At 37.9% G+C, this 20,505-nt stretch overlaps 1 protein-coding gene across 7 annotated transcripts in view; it reads left to right on the top strand.

The window, feature by feature from the left end:
* Nucleotides 1-4,306: 4,306 nt before the first annotated feature.
* The window catches only part of LOC131221206 (uncharacterized), a 118,251-nt gene continuing 102,052 nt past the window's right edge, over nt 4,307-20,505 (top strand). For 2 of the 7 annotated variants that reach the window (XR_009159103.1, XR_009159102.1), the window contains exon 1: nt 4,307-4,784. Coding sequence is in view for 4 of the 7 variants with exons in the window: in XM_058216386.1 (XP_058072369.1) it covers nt 4,503-4,784 (282 nt within the window). In the remaining 3 variants the exon portion in view is untranslated. The remainder of the gene's footprint in view (nt 4,785-20,505) is intronic. The other 5 variants (XM_058216386.1, XM_058216384.1, XM_058216385.1 and 2 more) reach the window with 5 other exon arrangements.

The raw sequence follows: 20,505 nt of genomic DNA on the forward strand, positions 1-20,505 counted from the left end.
TATCCAATCAAAAGATAATTTAGTTAAATCAATCATCAATACTAATAAGAATATGAATTCAATTGAATGATTCTCGCATGAAGTACTCAGATATCAATCATAAGGAATCAAAAGCGTCTAAAGCACCCTTGCGTAATAATATATCAATCAATTGTAAAGATTGAATCCTTCTCTAATTTAGTCTAAAATTTTCTTAAATTAAAGCATTCATTATACCCGTAGCGCACAACAAATCTAGAAATAAACCACTCAAAGACTTTAAAGTAAATCCAAATCTATTTCAATCTACTATCATCATTCAAACCAATGTTATTAAATCAAATAAATTAAAAACTATAATTAAACTACAAGCTTTATCCATTTGCCTTAGCTAAGAGATTAGCCTAGCATGACTAACATTAGAAGAAAAATAAAAAAGAAAACTAAATAAATAAACTGGAATTGAGGGGAGGAAGAGAATGACGGCTCTATGGAAGCTCTACCACCCCTAGGTCTTTCTTCCAAGCCCTAATTCGTAACTAGGAAAGCCCAAAACACCCCTTTAAATAAGAAAAGTTTATACCAACTTGGAACCAACTTCAAATTTACACACTTTAGTTTCGCTTCAGTTGCATCGACTGTCATCTTCAATCGCACAAAATATCATTTCAGTCGCACCGAACTGGTCTTTCGGTTGCAGCCGAATTTCTTCAATATAGGTCTGAAGTCTGTCTCCCTCAAGTTGCACCGAACCTCTCTTCGGTGGCACTGAATATGGCTTCGGTCGCACCTAAGTATCAAGCCAAATTAACTCCGAAAATCATAATTTCTTATTGACCTATTCTGTGCACATTTGGTCAGACCAAAGCAACCTCAAGTGGGATCGAACAATCTGTTATTTCTGTTGATGTACTTTGTGATTTTTCAGTCTTTTTTTCATCATTTGTCCTTGATTTTCTTAGATCGTTGACATATGAAATCTTCATTAATGTCTTCCAAATCTCCAATTCTTCATCTCCTCTGAATTTATCTCTTTTTGAACTTTAATCTATCTTTTTAAATGTGTATTTATCTTTAGGTTCAAAATTACCTCGCATAAAGAAAACATATATTATTAAATGAAATTAACACTTAATTGCAAGGAAAGCTAATGTAATTGAGAGGATACATATGCAATATTTAGTCATTATCAATTACCTTTGCACCACTTGGTTTTCGACATTGGAGGTGGCTCTGGTAGCCCTTTTGTGCCATTGGCATCATAGGCGGTTGCCCTTAGGTATTCGGCTTTAAGATAGTAATTTTGTTGCACCTGTGGCATGGGTGGTTGCTGTTCACAACCCCAAGTGTAGGGTCGCAAATTTACAGGGACTAAACTTGTATGCATTCTGAATTTAACTAGAACCAGAATTAGAAGATGATTCTAAAGCAGAAATCTGAATTTAAAGGAGTAATTGTGAATAAGGTTAAAATATTAATTGAAAGGTGGGAACCAGGGTGCCAATGATCCACTTGTAGTAATTAGGAAGCTACCTTACTTGATTCAAGGGACACAATTAGAATCAGAGTCTTATCTTATCTAGTTGGACGAAAGAGATGGTCAAATCTCTGAACTCTTCATTTATCCAGTCTCAATGGAAGAGAATTATGGAGTTTGGAAGGGATACCATCATCCAACCATGCCTAAGGGACGATGGTGAACAACATGATTCACCAATTCCAAAATCTCAAAGAGGAAAAGAAGATATTCAAAGCTATCATAGACTCAATTGTAATTGCAATCACAACAAACCATTGAAAACTAAAAATATTCCTTAAAATCAACTAGAAATCAATGGAGTTCAAAATAAACATGAATCAAAGCAAAGTAAACATCTCAATCACACTACAAGCTTCACCTCTTAGTCATAACTAAGAGGTTTAGCTAACCATAAACTTGATTGAACTAAAGTCTCTCAAACAAAGCATAAAACAAACTAAAGAATGAAGAAGAAAACTCTTGGACAACGGCTCCACCCTTTTGCTCCACTCCTTGAACCCTAGAAGATACCTACTTGAACCCTAGAAAATACCTAAGAACATCCTAGGGACTCCTATTTACAGTTGTGAATCCCTCTCTTACGCACCGACTTGGACTTTCCACAAATCGCCTTAAATTACGTAATCCGCGTTGACCCTGCGTTATAACTCTGCGTGATTTTGGTGGCACCGAAGATGGTTTGGTGGCACTGAAGTTGGTTCGGTGGCACCGGAATCGTATCTAAAATTTTATCGCATCTAAAATTGTATGCACAGAGTACTTAGGTGGCACCGAAATTGGCTTAGGTGGCATCGAAGTTGGCTTCGATGGCACCGAATTAAGCTTAGGTAGTATCGAATTAAGCTATTTTCTTGCTGGACTGTTTTGTGCACTTTCGGTGGCACCAAAGTGTCCTGTTTTTGGCAGCAGGGCCCATGTTTAACTTGTGCTTTTGCCAATCTTTTCTCCATCATTTGTACTTGGTTTCCTTGGTCTTTGGCATGAGAATTCTTCGTTCTTGGTCTCTTAAGATCCCTCCTTTGCCTTTGTGATTCTTGAGCACTAAATCCATGCTTTTAGCAATTTTTGTTTTCAATTCAAGCTCTCAGATTCACCTTGCAACACAAACATGCATAAAATATAACATTAAGCAATATCATGTTCATAAAACCAAGATATAAATGAGGGAAGATATGCAATATTTGACACTTAATAGTTCCCCCCCCCCCCGAGTTGATCCTTACCTGCCTGGAATTGCCCCTCGAATATGTAGACGTTCCCTAAATATGTAGACATTCTAGGGGTCCATAAATTCCTTCTGGTTGTTTTGTCAATCGTCTTATCCGTTTCTCCTCGTCAACGCTAAAGGTGGTAAAGGATGACCTTGAGGCTTGGCTTGGCTGATCCTAGTAGGTTCGGTCAGCTGTGCTACTTCCAATTCTATCGAGGAATTGTTAGCAATTGAAGGTTCACCGATGTTGAAAGTCTCTCAAAGAAACCTTCGATTATTCGTGAGAGTCTCTACATGGGCCATGCTGCCCTCTGCTACTTACTGCCAAATCTCCTCACATCTCGTGGATGTGATTTGCAACTTCTTCTAAAGTGGCCTTTGGTTGAGAAGAGGATCTTGCGACCCCGTTGACATGTTTGATTTATTGTTTATTGTCTTATATGGCTCTTCCATAATCTCAAGGGGATTATTACTTTTTTGGTCTAGCAACGATCTTGTGTTACTGAGAAATACTAAAATAGCACATTGTTGACCCACCGGGTATGTAAAAAATTAGTGTTGTTGTTCAATCAGACACAAGGCCACACGTGTAACGAACGGCTCATATTTGGTCCAATGTGCACGATGAGGAGTAGAGCGGACGTGCCGGACATGTCGACTCAAATCGATTGAACAATTGCAACCCTAAGGGCCTGTTTGATTTTTCGGCTCAACTGTAATTACCATGTAAATGGGTAATAATTATTTGCCTAGGTAATTACCACATCCTTTCCAATGCAGATGTGACAACTTATTTTTTTAACACTTAAATCAAGAAATTTACAAAATCAACGTGGGGCCCATCGTGATGTATATGACTTATCCACACCGCTCATATGTTATGCTAGCTAAATTTAGAGCATGAACACAAAAATGAGGTAGATCCAAAGTTCAAGTGGACCACACCACAAGAAACAACAGGAATCGGACGCCTAACATTAAAAACTTCTCGGGGCCGTTAAAAGTTTAGAATCAAGCTAATATTTATGTTTTCCCCTTATCTATGTCTATGTGACCCTATGAACGGGTTAGATGATGAAAAAACCTCAACGTGGGCACATTGAAGGAAACAAATTTCAACGGTGGACGAATTAAGGCCACTGTTTCCTTTTGTGTGGGCCATTTAAGTATTGGATCTGCCGCATTTTTTGGCTCATGCCCCCAAAATATTCTAATAAAATAGATGGATGGTGCAAATATATCATATACATTACAGTGGGGTCCACAGATTTAAGTCAATACTTTTGTATCGATTTTTAGGTGAAATTACTCTCACATTTTCAAACCAGGTGAAAAAGTAATAATTACTTATTTAGCAGGATCTACCTGTATCATGGAAAATCAAACAGCCCTAAGTGCCAAACTAGCTGGATTATAATGAGACCTATGAAAATTAATCTAACTGTTCAATCACCAATGTTACAACGTGATGTGATTTAAGAATGGGAGGATTAATTCTTCAAAATGAGATTTTTTTACACTGCGTTAAGGGTTTTTAACCTTGTCCTAAGGACCTCAGTGGCAGTAGTTTTAGGTTTTCCAGTAATGTATGAAAGGATAAGAAAAAAATTTACAGGCGAATCGCAGATTTTATTGATTTGCATGTAAGGCTGGGCCATGGTAACGCTGCACCGGTCTTAGGTGAGTCCGGGGCCGCCCCTAATCCGCTCCCGGCTAGCCTCATCTATACGCGCCATTTTTTGTTTTGTTTTTGAGAGAGATAGGGGAAAGGAGATGTTGGCCTCCTTGAGAACCCTTTCCCAGAAACGCGTGTCTTCAACGATTTTATCATCCTTGCCCGAACTGCCCCGCCCACCCTTGCCTTCTCTTACCACCTCCCTCTCTCACTTCCATTGCCCTACTACTGAAGTTAGACGCCCACGCCCAAGCATCATCTGTTCTCCCTCCAGACTGCAGCTGAAGAATCATGGACGTCGATCAGCTAGTTCAACATCAGCTTCTTCCATCACCTTTCCCTATCTATCCGTTAGCATCCGCTGTGGAAAAGATATCGCCGTAAGTTTTTTAGCTTCCTTGACAACCCCAAATCATTGCTATTTTCTTTCTATTCTGCCAAGACGTGTGGCGTGGAGGATTTATGCTCTCATTTTAATGTTCGCTCTTCTCCCACAGCCAAATGCCTTTTCTGTGTGCGTGTCATTCATTTTTCTAATGCAATCCTAGTTAATTAGAGATTGCAAGCGTGGCATATAAGTAATTCCGATTGTACTGTCCGTTACTTAAAAAATCCAATTTCAGGAGTTGGATTCCTGAGAATTCAATTCTGTTGGTCGTGTTTGGAAACCTAAAATTGGAATTCAATCCTCAAGAATTTGTAAGCCAGCTTTTCAAATGGAATCATAAATGGCTTAAAATCAGGAATTGAAATTCTGACCACATTCCATGTTGCCAAACATGAACATTGGCTCTGGAATTGGATTCCAATTCTAAAGGGTCAAATTCCACGTTGCCAAATGGGTCTATTCTTGAACTTAAAAAAAATAAATAAATCAGATTTGGAGTTTTTCTTTGGTTCCATTCGGTAGAAGAGAGAGGGCAATGTGCGGTCACTATCATTACAGCTGGTGGACTATTTGGATTCAACCTACATTTTTTTTTTCTTGTTCTTCTTGTCACTGCAATTCTTTCAACATCATTTTCAGGTTCAGAACTACAAGAAAACATGACCCATATTGGCCCACACGAGCCTGTTTCATCACCTTGTCTCCGCTTGTTTTTAATAATCTTCCTTGCTTATTAAAATAAGTAAATCTGGCTACCAACCTTTCATTGCTTAGTCCGATCATCAGGTCTGATTGTCAATTGTCCATAACTGCTAGATCCAACCATTGATAATCCATTGTTGAATAGATCGTATCATCAGTCCCCACCATCGTTGTTGATCTACTATTTCTGACCATTGATCTCTAATCAATGCTCTTTTTATTGATTGGCAATGGACTAACCATTGATCGTTATCTTGGCCCACCTGATTGTCTTTGCACCTTAGGCGTCATCTTGAACAATATGGCTATTGGATCTACCTATTTTGGTATGACAATGTGCATGATTGGACCTAATTTTGGGTGGTTGGTGATTGAATGGCCGTTTGGGGTGGGTTTTTGGGTGGGTGAGCCTGTGGGTGTTAGTTGGTTGAGGGGGGTGGCGAGGAAGATGAGTTTTTGGTCCTTGCAGTGCACAATAACATCATTTTGATTGGAGTTCTCAATCCCCACTTTCGAGGGGTGGAGTCATTAAAGATGAGATCCATCCATCATTGGAGGCGAACACATTACATTTGAAGAAACTCCTTGGATTGGCAAATCAAAGTGAGGAGCATGCATGAACTGTTGACAACACGAACAACATAAACGGTGTCCAACCTTGTGATGATCAAATAAATAAGCTTCCCAACTAAATGTTGATGCATCCTAACAACAGGTAATAAGTCTCCACTATCAAACAAAAGTCGGTGATTCTACTCAATCGGAGTATCTAGTGGTCGAGCACCAAGTTGACCCAAGTCATGAAGCAAGTCTAGAATATTACTTCTGTAGCCACCTCAATGCCTAAGAAGAACTGCAGAGGACCCAAATCCTTTATATAAATGCCTGACTAAAAAAACTGTTTTGGATTCCTTCTCCTTTCTCTATCATCTCCTATAGTAATGATATCATTGACATAGTCAATTACAATTGTTTTGCTGATGTTCTGCCCAAAGAATAAGGTATGATCAACACTACTTCTAGCATATCCACACTTCAACATGGCAGTGTTGAACCTCTTAAACCATGCATGTGAAGCATGATTTTCATTCTTTTGAAAAATGGTTATGTTATGCCCTTATTGGCCATAACTAAAGCAATCACCTTCGTTACACGATATGGGGGTGAACCAGTCTGTTATGAAAAATGGGCTGTATTGGCTGATACGGCCATTATGCCTCATTTTTTATTTTTTATTTTCAAAATTTCTCTTGATTTTCCACTTTTTTCTTTATTTCAACCATGAAGAAAGCTTAAAAGCTAATTTTAAACTAGATCTAAGGCTTATTTTAATGATCAAAACTCAAGATTTGAGTGGGATTCGATGAACATCAAAGTGGAGTGCACTGTTTTGGGAAGTATCAAAAAATGGGTAAAACTACCACCCCCCCCAATCTTTTTGTTATATTTGTATGTAATGGTTGCTAATCCCCCAAATCATGCTTGATTTCTGTTTGAGTAGTACTTATTTTATTGACTTTCAATAGGTCAAGTTGACACTGCTCACAAACAACGTGCTTACCAAATGATGGCCAATTACACCATCAAATCCATGTTTGAAATAGGAAAAATACATAAGGATCCTTCGGGTTTTTTAAAATTTCCAATATCTTTCGCGACCTTTTTTTTTTTCTCTTTCCCAAAAAGAAAAGAAAAAAAACAAAAGAAAAAAAAGCAAAAAAGAAAAATATAAAGTGTTTGTTTTGGGGTTGTATTGATAGATAGTACGATATCCTTGTATTGGCCGATAAGGCTCGTATTATATCAACCAAATCTGTTTGTCGATATTGGAGCCAATTTCGAGATTTGAAACCTTGACACGGAGGCTACTTCAAACCATAGAGAGCCTTTTTTAGCTGACAAATTGTATCAATGCTAGTAGATGGAATGAACTCAGGGAGTAGTGCCATGTATACTTCTTGAAGATCTCTAGGAAGAAAGGCATTCTTGACATTTAATTGATATAGAGGAAACGAATGATTCTCAGCAAGAGACAAGATGATGGGGACATCATGCACACACGTGCACACACGCCGCCCCCTATGCACGTACTCAAGGAAAAGGAGGGCCCCACTGTCGATCTGGCTTGATGATGACGTCCAGGGAGGGCCTCCTAGTCAGAAGACGGAGTTTTTGTTCAAGAGAGTTGGCCCGATAGTCAAGTAAAGCCCATCATGGGATCTCATAATCGTGGCCCACTAGTCGGATTAAGTTCATATTTTAGGTTTTTCTTATTTATGTTATTTAGAACATCATGAACACTTTAGATTTCTTTGATTAGTTTTTATTTTGGTTTACATCATCGCCAAGTAATAGGATGCGCACAAGGCGCGAGTTTTGGGATATAGGGTTTTCTTATAAATAGGCACCCCTTGTAGTTCGTTTGATTCATTGAAGAAATAAAAATTCCTACGTGTTTTTTTTTTTTTTTTCCTACTCTCTGAGTTTTGAGTTGTGGAAAAATTCAAGTACGAAGCCCTCCCTTTTCAAAGGGCTAACTACCGTGGTGCGAAGCCAAGCCTATCCCAATCCGCCCCTACCTTCTTCCATCCATATCTCTCACCTTCTACAATCATTCTTGCTTTGAATCCACCAGTTTTTGCAGCCGTTCTTATCCCTACAGCCAGTTTCTAGAATCTGGCCCTACAGGTGGACTGAAACTTTGGCGGAGCACTGCGCATAGACCGTAAGTCGGATCACCACGAAACTTGGAGGTTTTGAAGACCTCCCCTGGCCGACCAGGGCCAAGGAGGTTGTTTGGGGAATCGGGCCCTGCTCGCACATGCGGCCAGGTTTGTGCGCATGTGCGCCAGGCCCTACCACTGTCCGCACGCGTGGACTTTCATCGGTTCAGGTTTTCCTTCTTATTTTCTCTTTTTTTATACCTATTTTCATAAACCCTAACCCTTGATTGCATTATCTTTAATTTATTTGTCCTTTTTAAAAAAAAAAAACCCTAAGGTTATTTGAATTGAAATTGGTGAATCCCTTGGATTAGGGACTGGTTATTGTCCATATGTGGATGATTTCTATTTCCCTTTGAGTATCGTTTGGTCCATAATTTTACTGATCCAGTCCTAGCCTGTGTAGGCCTGGACCCGCATAGATTCCCCTTGCTTGAATATTTGAACTTTTGTGTGGGATGTGAAATTTTTATGTTATTGTTTCTGAATTAGTATGGTCTAAGCCTGAAATCTTGCATATCATATTTAAATTTCATTTCCTGCATCAAATTTGGTATCAGAGTTTAGGGTTCTTATAGGAAAATACATTACATGTTCAGGGTTAGTTTGTGTAAGTCCTTCATGCATCCAGTTTCATCACATATAACTGTTTAGAAGCCCGTAGTCCCTAATATTAGTTGCTGAAATTTCTGTTAGCAGGGAGTTCGCAATTCACATTGCCGTAACTTTCTATTATTCCCGTATTTCACCAACTATGTTGTTGGATTTTAGTAACACTCGTAGTTTCCCTCATATAGAGTCTCATAGCATCATTTAGTCCTATCTAGTTGCATATAGTCGCCATAGAAAGTCTTAGGTGGAGTTAGTAGTTGTATGCCCTCACGTACGGGTCGTGGTTGGTTTGCACCCTATACTAAACATGGAACGATTGCAAGAGTCACTAAACAAACTGTCCCAACAGATCGAGTCTTTGGGTAAGCACTTGGAACAACATATAGACCAACGCTTTGATCAATTTGATGTGCGCATTACCCAACTAAAGGCCTCCGCCGGGACAAACCCCACCATTGGGGTAGATGTTCAATCTTAGGCAAGTGGCCAGGAGGATAGACTAATGAATGGAGTTGGCCAAGGAATCAGTCATGGGCATGCACCCGTGCACCCACCCCATGAGGGACATCCAGACCACTATTTTGAGTGGTACAACATGTACGACCTTGTGGCTAGAGAGAGTGCACCAGAGGCTAGTGTAGAGTTACCCATTGAGGCCATTCCGGTAGTGGATGAGTTTTTTGATGTCTTTCCTGATGATCTACTAGATGAGTCTCCCCCTAGGAGGGATATAGGGTACACCAGAACATGGTACACAGTAATACCTGCAGCCGAGTTTGCGTTTAATAGTTCTATCGATAGGTCAATAGTAGTGTTTTAAATAGCGGTAGGATGATGCGTAGCGCTCAGCCCTCTATAACGTGTAGCGTAAATACGTATGCGTAAGCTACACGATATTTCTATTTTTTAATTTAAAAATAGGACAAATATAATAAATAGTGAAAAAAAGGGAAAAAAATATAAAAATGCCTAAAAGATGATTCATTTTATCAATTATAAGCATGTTCAAAAAAATTATTAGTTATCATTTGTCAAAAGCCAATCCACATACATAAGCCAAATCAAATAATTATCACATCAACAACTTCCTAAGCAAACCACTTTAATTGAAAATGTCTAATTGAAACCACAAGTCACAATTATGAAAAGAAATAAAAATCCCATAGGTTAAAAGTATTAAGTACAATGCAAGTGTCACATTCCTCAACATTAGAAACAAAGAAAACGTGAAAAAATAATAAAAAAACTAAAATAGTAAAAAAATACATTGTAGCTTACGCTACGGACGCTACGCGCTACGTAGCTGTAGCGTACGCTACGACCCCTGCAGCGTGCGCTATAGGGGATTTACGTTATTTGGGACGCTACGTAGCGCTTCGACCACGCTACGCTACGCAGCGTATGCTACCGCTACGCAACGGGCGCTATTTGAAACACTGGTCCATAGGTCTCAGTCCTTATGAAGTCATTACTGGTTATAAACCTGAGAAACCTATTGATCTTGTCCCTATATCACTGTCCCATAGGCCATCAGATCTTGCAGAGTCTTTTGTGCATCATATTCATGCATGACATCAAGAAATCAGGCAGAAGATCACTACTAGTAATGAACATTACAAATTTTCTGCAGACCAGCATGAACGTTTCAAAGAATTCAATATTAGGGACTTTGTGATGGTCCGCATCAGGCCCTAGCGGTATCCTCCGGAGGCCGTTCGTAAGTTACACGCGCGTAGCACTGGACCCTTCAAAATTATAAAACGAAATGGTCTCAATGCGTATGCGGTAGATCTTTCACCTTCCATGAGAATTAGTTCCGCATTCAATGTGGAGGATCTAGTTACTTTCCAGGGGATCATTGATACTTTGTTCAGCCCTTCGCCCACCCATCATGATTTCCCAGATTTATCCTTTGATCCATGACCCTCTTCCGACTAGGGTGTCCCAAAACGGTTACGTATTGGCCGTAACGGCCGATACGTAACGGTAATGACGGTACCCGTTACGTGATACGGGACCGTATCGGCCGAGTCGCGATTTTGTACACGTAACGGCCGTTACTGACCCGTAACGGCAAGCCCGTAACGGTCATATAATGGTCAAATTTTTTTGCCTTTTTAAGCTCCGTGTTTTCATTTTTTTTGAAACCATTTGCTTCCAAACTCTCACTCAATCCTTCTACTATTATTTTCGACCAATCTTGGCTTGGTATTTGAGATAAAAACACATTATATTACGGATTTTCTTGAATTGAAGCTCGGTGGGCCATTTTTCAGAAATTCGTCAAAAATAGGTATTTATACTTTTTTTAGAATGTTTTGTTGTTTTAATCATGCCATGTGATGTGTTAATCATAGTAGAACATGTTAATGTGCATTTTACAGATTTGGGGTGCCATTTTATATTTTTTTTAATATTTTTTTCTATTTACGCATTAATTATGGCCTTTTAAAAAAAATTCGAAAAATCATTTTTTAATGATTGTTTTGTTGTTTTAATCATGCCATGTGATGTGTTAATCATAATAGAACATGTTAATGTGCATTTTACAGATTTGGGGTGCCATTTTATATTTTTTTATATATTTTTTTTCTATTTACGCATTAATTATGGCCCCCTTTTTTTTAAAAAATTTGAAAAATCATTTTTTAATGATTGTTTTGCTGTTTTAATCATGTCATGTGATGTGTTAATCATAGGAGAACATGTTAATGTGCATTTTACAGATTTGGGTTGCCATTTTATATATATTTTTATATTTTTTCTATTTACGCATTAATTATGGCTTTTTTTTTTTAAATTCGAAAAATAATTTTTTAATGATTGTTTTGCTGTTTTAATCATGCCATGTGATGTGTTAATCATAATAGAACATGTTAATGTGCATTTTACAGATTTGGGGTGCCATTATATATATATATTCTATTTACACATTAATTATGGCCATTTTTTTAAAAAAATTCAAAAAATCATTTTTTAATGATTGTTTTGTTGTTTTAATCATGCCATGTGATGTGTTAATCATAGTAGAACATGTTAATGTGCATTTTACAGATTTGGGGTGCCATTTTATATATATTTATATTTTTTTTCTATTTACGCATTCATTTTGGCCATTTTTTTTAAATTCGAAAAATCATTTTTTAATGATTGTTTGCTGTTTTAATCATGCCATGTGATGTGTTAATCATAGTAGAACATGTTAATGTGCGTTTTACAGATTTGGGTTGCCATTTTATATATAGTTTTATATTTTTTTCTATTTACGCATTAATTATGGCCCTTTTTTTTAAAATTCGAAAAATCATTTTTTAATGATTGTTTTGCTGTTTTAATCATGCCATGTGATGTGTTAATCATAGTAGAACATGTTAATGTGCATTTTACAGATTTGGGGTGCCATTATATATATATATATATATATATATATATATATATATATATATATTCTATTTACGCATTAATTATGGCCATTTTTTTTAAAAATTCAAAAAATCATTTTTTAATGATTGTTTTGCTGTTTTAATCATGCCATGTGATGTGTTAATCATAGTAGAACATGTTAATGTGCATTTTACAGATTTAGGGTGCCATTTTATATTTTTTTCTATTTACGCATTAATTTTGGCCATGTTTTTTAAAATTTGAAAAATCATTTTTTAATGATTGTTTTGCTGTTTTAATCATGCCATGTGATGTGTTAATCATAGTAGAACATGTTAAACTTAATGTGCATTTTACAGATTTGGGTTGCCATTTTATATATTTTTATATTTTTTTCTATTTAAGCATTAATTATGGCCCTTTTTTTAAAATTCGAAAAATAATTTTTTAATGATTGTTTTGTTGTTTTAATCATGCCATGTGATGTGTTAATCATAGTAAAACATGTTAATGTGCATTTTACAGATTTGAGGTGCCATTTTATATTTTTTTTCTATTTACGCATTAATTATGACCCTTTTTTTAAAATTCGAAAAATCATTTTTTAATGACTAGTTTGCTGATTTAATTATAGAATTTGATGTGTTAATTATAGTAGAACATGTTAATGTACATTTTACAGATTTGTGGTGTTATTTTATAATTTTTTTCTATTTTCGAATTAGTGACATTATGTTTTTATTTGCTTATATTGGACAGGTTTTGGAGCTTCTTAGGGTTTAGTTAGAACTTATAACATAAAATCATCTTTATTAACATAGGTCATGCACTCATACTCATATCTAATTATCTAGTATCTACTTAAACCTAAAGAAATGTCTGGGTCTGGCCAACAACAAGTAAGTGAAAATATTGGATGACAACATTGTGAGAGGGTTGGTGGTATTAGGCATTAAATGAAGTGCAAGTATTGTGATAGACTATTGACTGGTCGAATACCCATCTCAAACAACATTTGGCACATCGAAAGGGTTAAGTTGCGCCATGTAGTAGAGTACCGAAAGAGATAATACTTTTAATGCAAGCTAGTCTGGATGAGTCGAAGGGTAAACGTACTGCTATACAAAAGAAGAAAGATGATATTTTGGATGCAGCTCGATAGGATGTGTTTGGTCATGAATATATGGGCGTTCGTAATGAAGATATTATTGATTCTGACGAAGATTTAGATTGGGAATTAACTATAGTTAGGAGAGCTTGCGTCTAGCTCGTGAAGAGGAAGAACGTCGCCGCATGTTTGGCACGCATGGGTCAGTGCGTGATACAGGGGGGCCGTGGGAGTGCAACTGGAAGTGCAACTGCTTCTGCAGGTGGGGGTGGGGGGGTAGGTTTGGCGGGTTACGACGTGTGTTTGGGAGTCGACGACAGACATCTTCACGTGATGCCTCTATACGTTTGGATGAAGAAGTAAATGAGCCTAGGAGACCCTCTATTGATCCAATCCTGTTTATGAAAGAATCAACTAAACAAAAGAAGATAAAACAAATGTGGAGTAGAACTTCCATTGAGAAATTAGGTATAGCAGCAGCAAAGTTATTTATACATGCCAACATACCTCCTAACGCGACCAATTCTTTATATTGGCAGGTGGTAATTGATGCAGCAGCAGAAGCAAGTGAAGGAATAAAAGCTCCCACGGCTAAGGAGATTAGAGGGAAATGGACAGATGCAGAGTATGCGGATGTGAAAGCATACGTGGCTACCTTTAAACCTGTATGGCAAGCCAAAGGATGCACGATCATGTGTGATGGTTGGACTGGCCCAACTAGATGCAACATGATCAACTTCATGGTGTACTGCCACTTAGGAACTATATACCACAAGTCAATTGATGCCTCAGAGGCAACAAAAAATTCTACTTATATTAATGGACTAATGGATAAAGTTGTGGACGAGATTGGAGAGGAGAATATAGTGCAGATTGTGACAGATAATGAAGCATCATATAAGCTTGTAGGACATGTTGATGGATAAGAGAAAACATCTTTTTTGGTTACCATGTGCTGCCCATTGTATTGATCTTATATTCGAAGATATTGGGAAGAAGAAGAAGGTTAAGGAAATGGTCAAAAGGGCAAGAGAATTGACGACGTTTATTTACAACCATAATCAAGTAGTCGCAATAATGAGAAAGTTCACGAAAGGACGAGAGTTGTTGAGGCCTGCGGCGACTAGATTCGCAACAAACTTTATAGCATTAGAGAGTTTATTCCAGCATAGGGGAGAGTTGAGTGAGATGTTCGCTTCCTGAGAATGGCTCAACACAAAACATGGGAAGAAGACATCAGGGACACCGGTTGAAGTTGTGAACACCATACGGGACAACAAATATTGGAAGAGGGTCAAGTCGATCCTAAAGGTGATGAAGCCACTAATGAGGGTACTCCGTCTTGTTGAAACCGACGAAGCACCTACCATGGGCTTCCTATTCGATGTCATGGATAAGGCAAAGTTGGCAATTCAACGTGATTGTAGAAGCTGGGAGTCTTATTGGAGGATGATCGACAGGAGATGGACAAGACAACTCCATCATGATCTTCATGCAGTAGGTTACTATCTAAATCCTAGGTATAGATATGCCCAATCATTTGTTGAGGATGATGAAGTTCGTGTCAGGCTAAAAAATGTGCTAAAGAGATTAGAGTCTGACTTAGATATGCAAATAAAGGCGTTGAATGAATTAGATACATTTGGAAATCGCCTTGGTAGCTTTGGAGATGCTCTTGCACAACATGCAATATCTAAGTTGCAACCAGTTAATTTTGGAGAGAGTACGAAGGCTCTCCAAAAAATTGCAGTAAAAGTTTTAAGCCAGACAACATCTTCATCTAGCTGCGAAAGGAATTGGAGTTGCTTTGCACTTATTCATTCAAAGAATAGGAATAGATTGTAGACTAGAACATTAGATAGACTTGTCTTCATGCACTACAATATAAAACTAAGAATGCGACGACATCATAGGAGCATTACAGCTGTCGATGACGGAGACTACGGTCCAATAAACTTGAACAATATTTATGATGAGGATGACCCGCTTTTACCTTGGTTGGAAACAGGGGAAAACAAATTAAAGAGGATAGTGAAGAATTAGAAATTGATGACTCAGAAATACGTAGAGCACAACAAGAGAGTCATGCAGATGTGTTGAACTCAGTAAGAGGGGCATCGTTTATGCCAAGTATGGGTATGGCTCAAGATCAACAAAAGAGTACGAGCAGTGGTAGCGTGACCGTGTCGGATGATGGTGACAATGACCCCCTGTCCCTGGTGCTGGTACTTCTGGTGTTGCTCAGCGCCCTATACAGCCGTCTAGAGATTGCGATGCCGTTGAACATCGACGAGGTGGTACACGAGGTCGGACTTATGAGTGTATCGAGTCACGATACAGCCAGCAGGAGGAGGGTACATCTAGTGGTGCACCGGGTCCGGGAGGTCCGGAACATCAGCAGGCTCATGGTTTTGGTTATTATGATGGATATTTTTATGGTCAATTGGATTATGATTATGATGGTTATACTGAGTCTGTTCCATCACATTCATGTTGGAGTACCCCTCCCAATCAATGTCCATATGATTATAGATATCCAGATCCAAATCCAAGTTACTCATCACAGCAGACGCACTCTCAATCTCAAGATTCTCAACAGCCTGAGTATGGGCACCAGTATGTCTATTTGACCGGCACTGGTGGATATCCTTACTCGGGGTCAGAGTCGTTGCCTAGTCAGGATCAGTCATCCTCTGGTTTTGTTGATCTAGTATTTCCTTCTGGCACTGGATATTATGGATATGCAGCACCTACACCTATTGGACAGCCTCAGCCTGATGGTGATGATGACGATGATGTGGAGGTCGGGCAACCACAAAAAAGCGAATTTTAATTTTGGTGGTAACTTGTGATTGTGAGTATATATTTGTATTAAGGTAAGTATTTGCAGCAGACAGCTCACAGCAGTATTATTGCAAGAAGCCATGCAGTCATGCACACACTTGACACTGCCGAACTTGTATTTAAAATAGCTCCCCTGACAACCAATCAAGTAATCCTTAATCAAGTTGCAGGGGAGTATATCAAACAATACTATTTTTTATTTTATTTTTTTAATATTCTTGACTTGAGGATGACAAGTTGTAGACAAGAATCACAGTCACGTGCACAGGTATGTTCGAGAAATTCCTCAAAAATAATTGCAAACACCTAATGTAAGATATTTTCATATTACATTCATTCTAATATATCTATCATTGATAGTAGATAGTTAGAAAATTAAATATATGAATTTTGTAGTTAAATTCAGGTTATCTGGTTCATAAATTCATCAGACAGTCCGATACAACTTCTCACCAAAGAGTGGACCGTTACACCACCATAAACATGTTCCAATTTATAAATGAATATAAATTTGGAATGCTTAGAATATTCTGGATTTAATCCATATTTTTTCATAATTTTTTTGGCAAAAAAATAAATAAATTTGCGTCGTTACGGGCCGTTACGCCCCCGTATCCGTATCGGTTTTGGAGGCCACCATTACGCTAACTGATACCGATACGGGACACCTTGCTTCTGACCCATCTTCCCAGCCTCTGCCTCCTATACTTACCCTTCCCGACCCATTTTCCCAGCCTTTATGTCCCATACCTACCCGTCTCGACCCATTTTCCCAGCCTCTACCTCTCATACCTACTCTTCCTGACCTTTCTTCCTAGCCTATACCTCTTATACCTAACCTTCACACACCCAGAGATGAAATAGTGGATATCCTGGACCATCAGATAGTTTCAACGTTGGACGACGGGTTTCAAAAGCACCTGATTAAATGGAAGTCACGCCCAGCTTCAGATAATACGTGGTTCACTGAGGAGGAGCTTCAGAGACTTGATCCTGACATCCTGGAATGGTTCATGAGTTTTATTTCGCTAGTGGCAAATCTTCGCAGCCGGGGAGAATTGATGGGGACATCATGCGCACACGCGCACACACGCTGCCCCCCTATGCACGTACACAAGGAAAAGGAGGGCCCCACCGTCGATCTAGCTCGATGACGACATCCAGGGAGGGCTTCCTAGTTAGAAGAAGGAGTTTTGGTTCAAGAGAGTGGGCTCGATAGTCAAGTAAAGCCCATCATGTGATCTCATGATCGTGGCTCATTAGTCGGATTAAGTTCATATGTTAGGTTTTGCTTATTTATGTTATCTAGAACACCATGAACGCTTTAGATTTATTTGATTAGTTTTTATTTTGGTTTACTTTATCGCCAAGTAATAGCTTATGCACAAGATGCGAGTTTTGGGGTATAGGGTTTTCTCATAAACAGGCATCCCTTGTAGTACATTTGATTTATTGAAGAAATAAAAATTCCTGCGTGTTTTTTTCTACTATCTGAGTTTTGAGTTGTGGAAAAATTCAAGTGGGTGCGAAGCCCTCCCTTTTCGAAGGGCTAACTACCGTGGTGCGAAGCCACGCCTATCCCAATTTGCCCCTACCTTCTTCCATCCATATCTCTCACCTTCTACAACCATTCTTGATTTGAATCCACTAATTTTTGCAGCCGTTCTTATCCCTACAGCCAGTTTCCAAAATCTGGCGCTGCACGAAGACCGAAACTTCGGCGGAGCACTACGCACAGACCGTACGTTGGATCGCCATGAAACTTGGAGGTTTTAAAGAACTCCCCTGGCCGACCAGGGCCAAGGAGATTGTTTGGGGAATCGGGCCCCGCTCGCACGTGCGCCAGGCCCTGCCGTTGTCCGCAGCGTGGGCTTTCATCGGTTCAGGTTTTCCTTCTTATTTTCTCTCTTTTTATACCTATTTTCATAAACCCTAACCTTAGATTGCATTATTCTTAATTTATTTGTACTTTTTTTTTACCCTAGGGTTCCTTGAATTGAAATTGGTGAATCCCTTGGATTAAGGACTGGTTACTGTGCATGTGTGGATGATTTCTATTTCCCTTTGAGCATCGTTTGGTCCATAATTTTACTGATCCAACCCTAGCCTGTGTAGGCCTGGACCCGCACAGATTTCCCTTGCTTGAATATTTGAACTTTTGCGTGGGATGTGGAATTTTTATTGTATTGTTTCTGAATTAGTATGATTTAAGCCTGAAATCATGCATATCATATTTAAATTTCATGTCCTGCATCACAAGAGAACACGAATGTAGTTCAATTTAGCAACAAGTGCGAATGTCTCATGGAAATCCCACCACGAGTTTGAGCCTCTCTCTCTATATATAAAATTTCAAGTGCTCTCATCTCTCTCTCCACTTGGGATAGAAATAAAAGGATATAAAGACTTCTAGGAGATAAAAATTGGAAATTGGATGAACAGTGCATGTTTCTCACCCCTTGCGTAATTAAATGATCATTTGAATCATTTGATGGAGGTACATAACTTGGAAGAGAATAACATCTAAATTTAGAACCTCTGATGGAAAGGAAAACATCATGAGCATTGGTTTTCTCCTTGTTCTTATGTTGAACATATGTTTTTTGGATTTCAATCTACTGAGAGAGAGAGAGAGAGAGAGAGAGAGAGAGAGAGAGAGTTTTTGTTTTGGTCATTGTGAAAAAGAAACATAATTATGTTACTTTGCATGACTACGCGATATACAAGGTTCGAAATATTGCCGAGACCAATAATATAGGTGATATTGTCAGTATCACTGGGTGGTTGACACACACATATAATCGTTATCGTATTGTAAATCATAAGTTTTTTAAAAAAAATTATTTTTTTAAAAAATTATTTTTATTTTTTTAAGATTTTCATAAAACATGTCATAAAAAAATATAAAAATTGTATATAAAAAAATAAAAATAAAAAACACATCAATCATCCATTTTGTCATGAATATGCAAAAAACAAAAAGATGTGTCATGTATATATCATTATGTCATAATCAAGTTCAGAAAATAATCCCGTTTCCCATCCTGTGTACATGTAAGTTTTCTATATGATTCAAAAAATAACATTTTCCCCATCCCCATTTACTTGTATAATTCTCTATTCACTTGTTTCTATAATTCAAAAAGTAAATAAAAAGTCCGAACATATCTATTTTTCATCGGTTGCGCCATCATCATCTTCCTCATCACCAATGAGGTCAACATTATCAACATCATCTTCATCTTCAGAATTTGATGTCGAAATAAACTCATCTTCATCCGGTATTCCCCCATTCCTTCTTATAAACATCAATATATTTTTCTATCGACTCAACTTTGTTCTTCAAAAATTTATTCCTCACTTCATGATACGATGGAAGCTTTAATCCCAACCCAAATGCAGCAACCGCTCCATCATTGGTGCGAAGAATGTGCTCTTTACAAGGTTGAATGGTAGAGCATTCGCATATAGGAAACATGAAATAAATAGGCACACACTGTCTCTATCTCCCTTCTATATTTTGTCTAGAGTGGCTTGTTGTTTTTCTTTTGGCCTGCTCTTTCCCAAAAAATTATCCATTGTTCTTTTTCTTTTTCCACCACCCATTTCATCGACATTATCAATTATTGGAACCCTTCCAATATCATAGGCCATCTCTTCTTGTTGCTTTTTCTCGCTAACATTACTATCCAATAATTTCTTGAATTTTTCTGCTATCTCATCACTTGGCGACATGCTGCAACATTGTCCTTTGTTCGGGCTAGGTAATGTTTTATTTGAAACACCTTCGCAATATGCCTTTCCAGAAAAAAAAATGCATCTTATATGGAGATTATTGTTCTCACCCATCTTTGAACAATTCTTCCACGTAAGATCATTGTCATTTGTCTTTGATTTATTTCTTATTTTCAATGCTCAAAACGAACCAACACAGCAAGTCGGCAACACACAAGTGATAAGCCTACATACATATTAAGGAAAAAACTATTTAGGCCCCACACAAGCATAGAAGATTATACATTGATTAAAAATGAGAAAACTATCGAAAAAAACCATTTAGGCCCACATAAACTCCAAATCTTACCACTATCTCTCCAAAGAAAGAAAAGAAGTAATATTATAATGTATATGTGGCAAAATTAACTATTAAACACAAAAGCCCTAAAAAGGAATTGTAAAAAAGTGAAAAAATTGAAATACATAACACATGAAAAAAGGCATATTTGCACATTGATATGAAAGAAGTGAAATACAAAAGAATAAATGAATATTTTATATGCATTCTTACCTATTTCAATGTAAAAATCGAATGCGACAAGCAGCGTTCGGTTCCATTGAGC

This window comes from Magnolia sinica, chromosome 12, assembly GCF_029962835.1.
Source record: "Magnolia sinica isolate HGM2019 chromosome 12, MsV1, whole genome shotgun sequence".
Classification (NCBI taxonomy): Eukaryota; Viridiplantae; Streptophyta; class Magnoliopsida; order Magnoliales; family Magnoliaceae; genus Magnolia; species Magnolia sinica.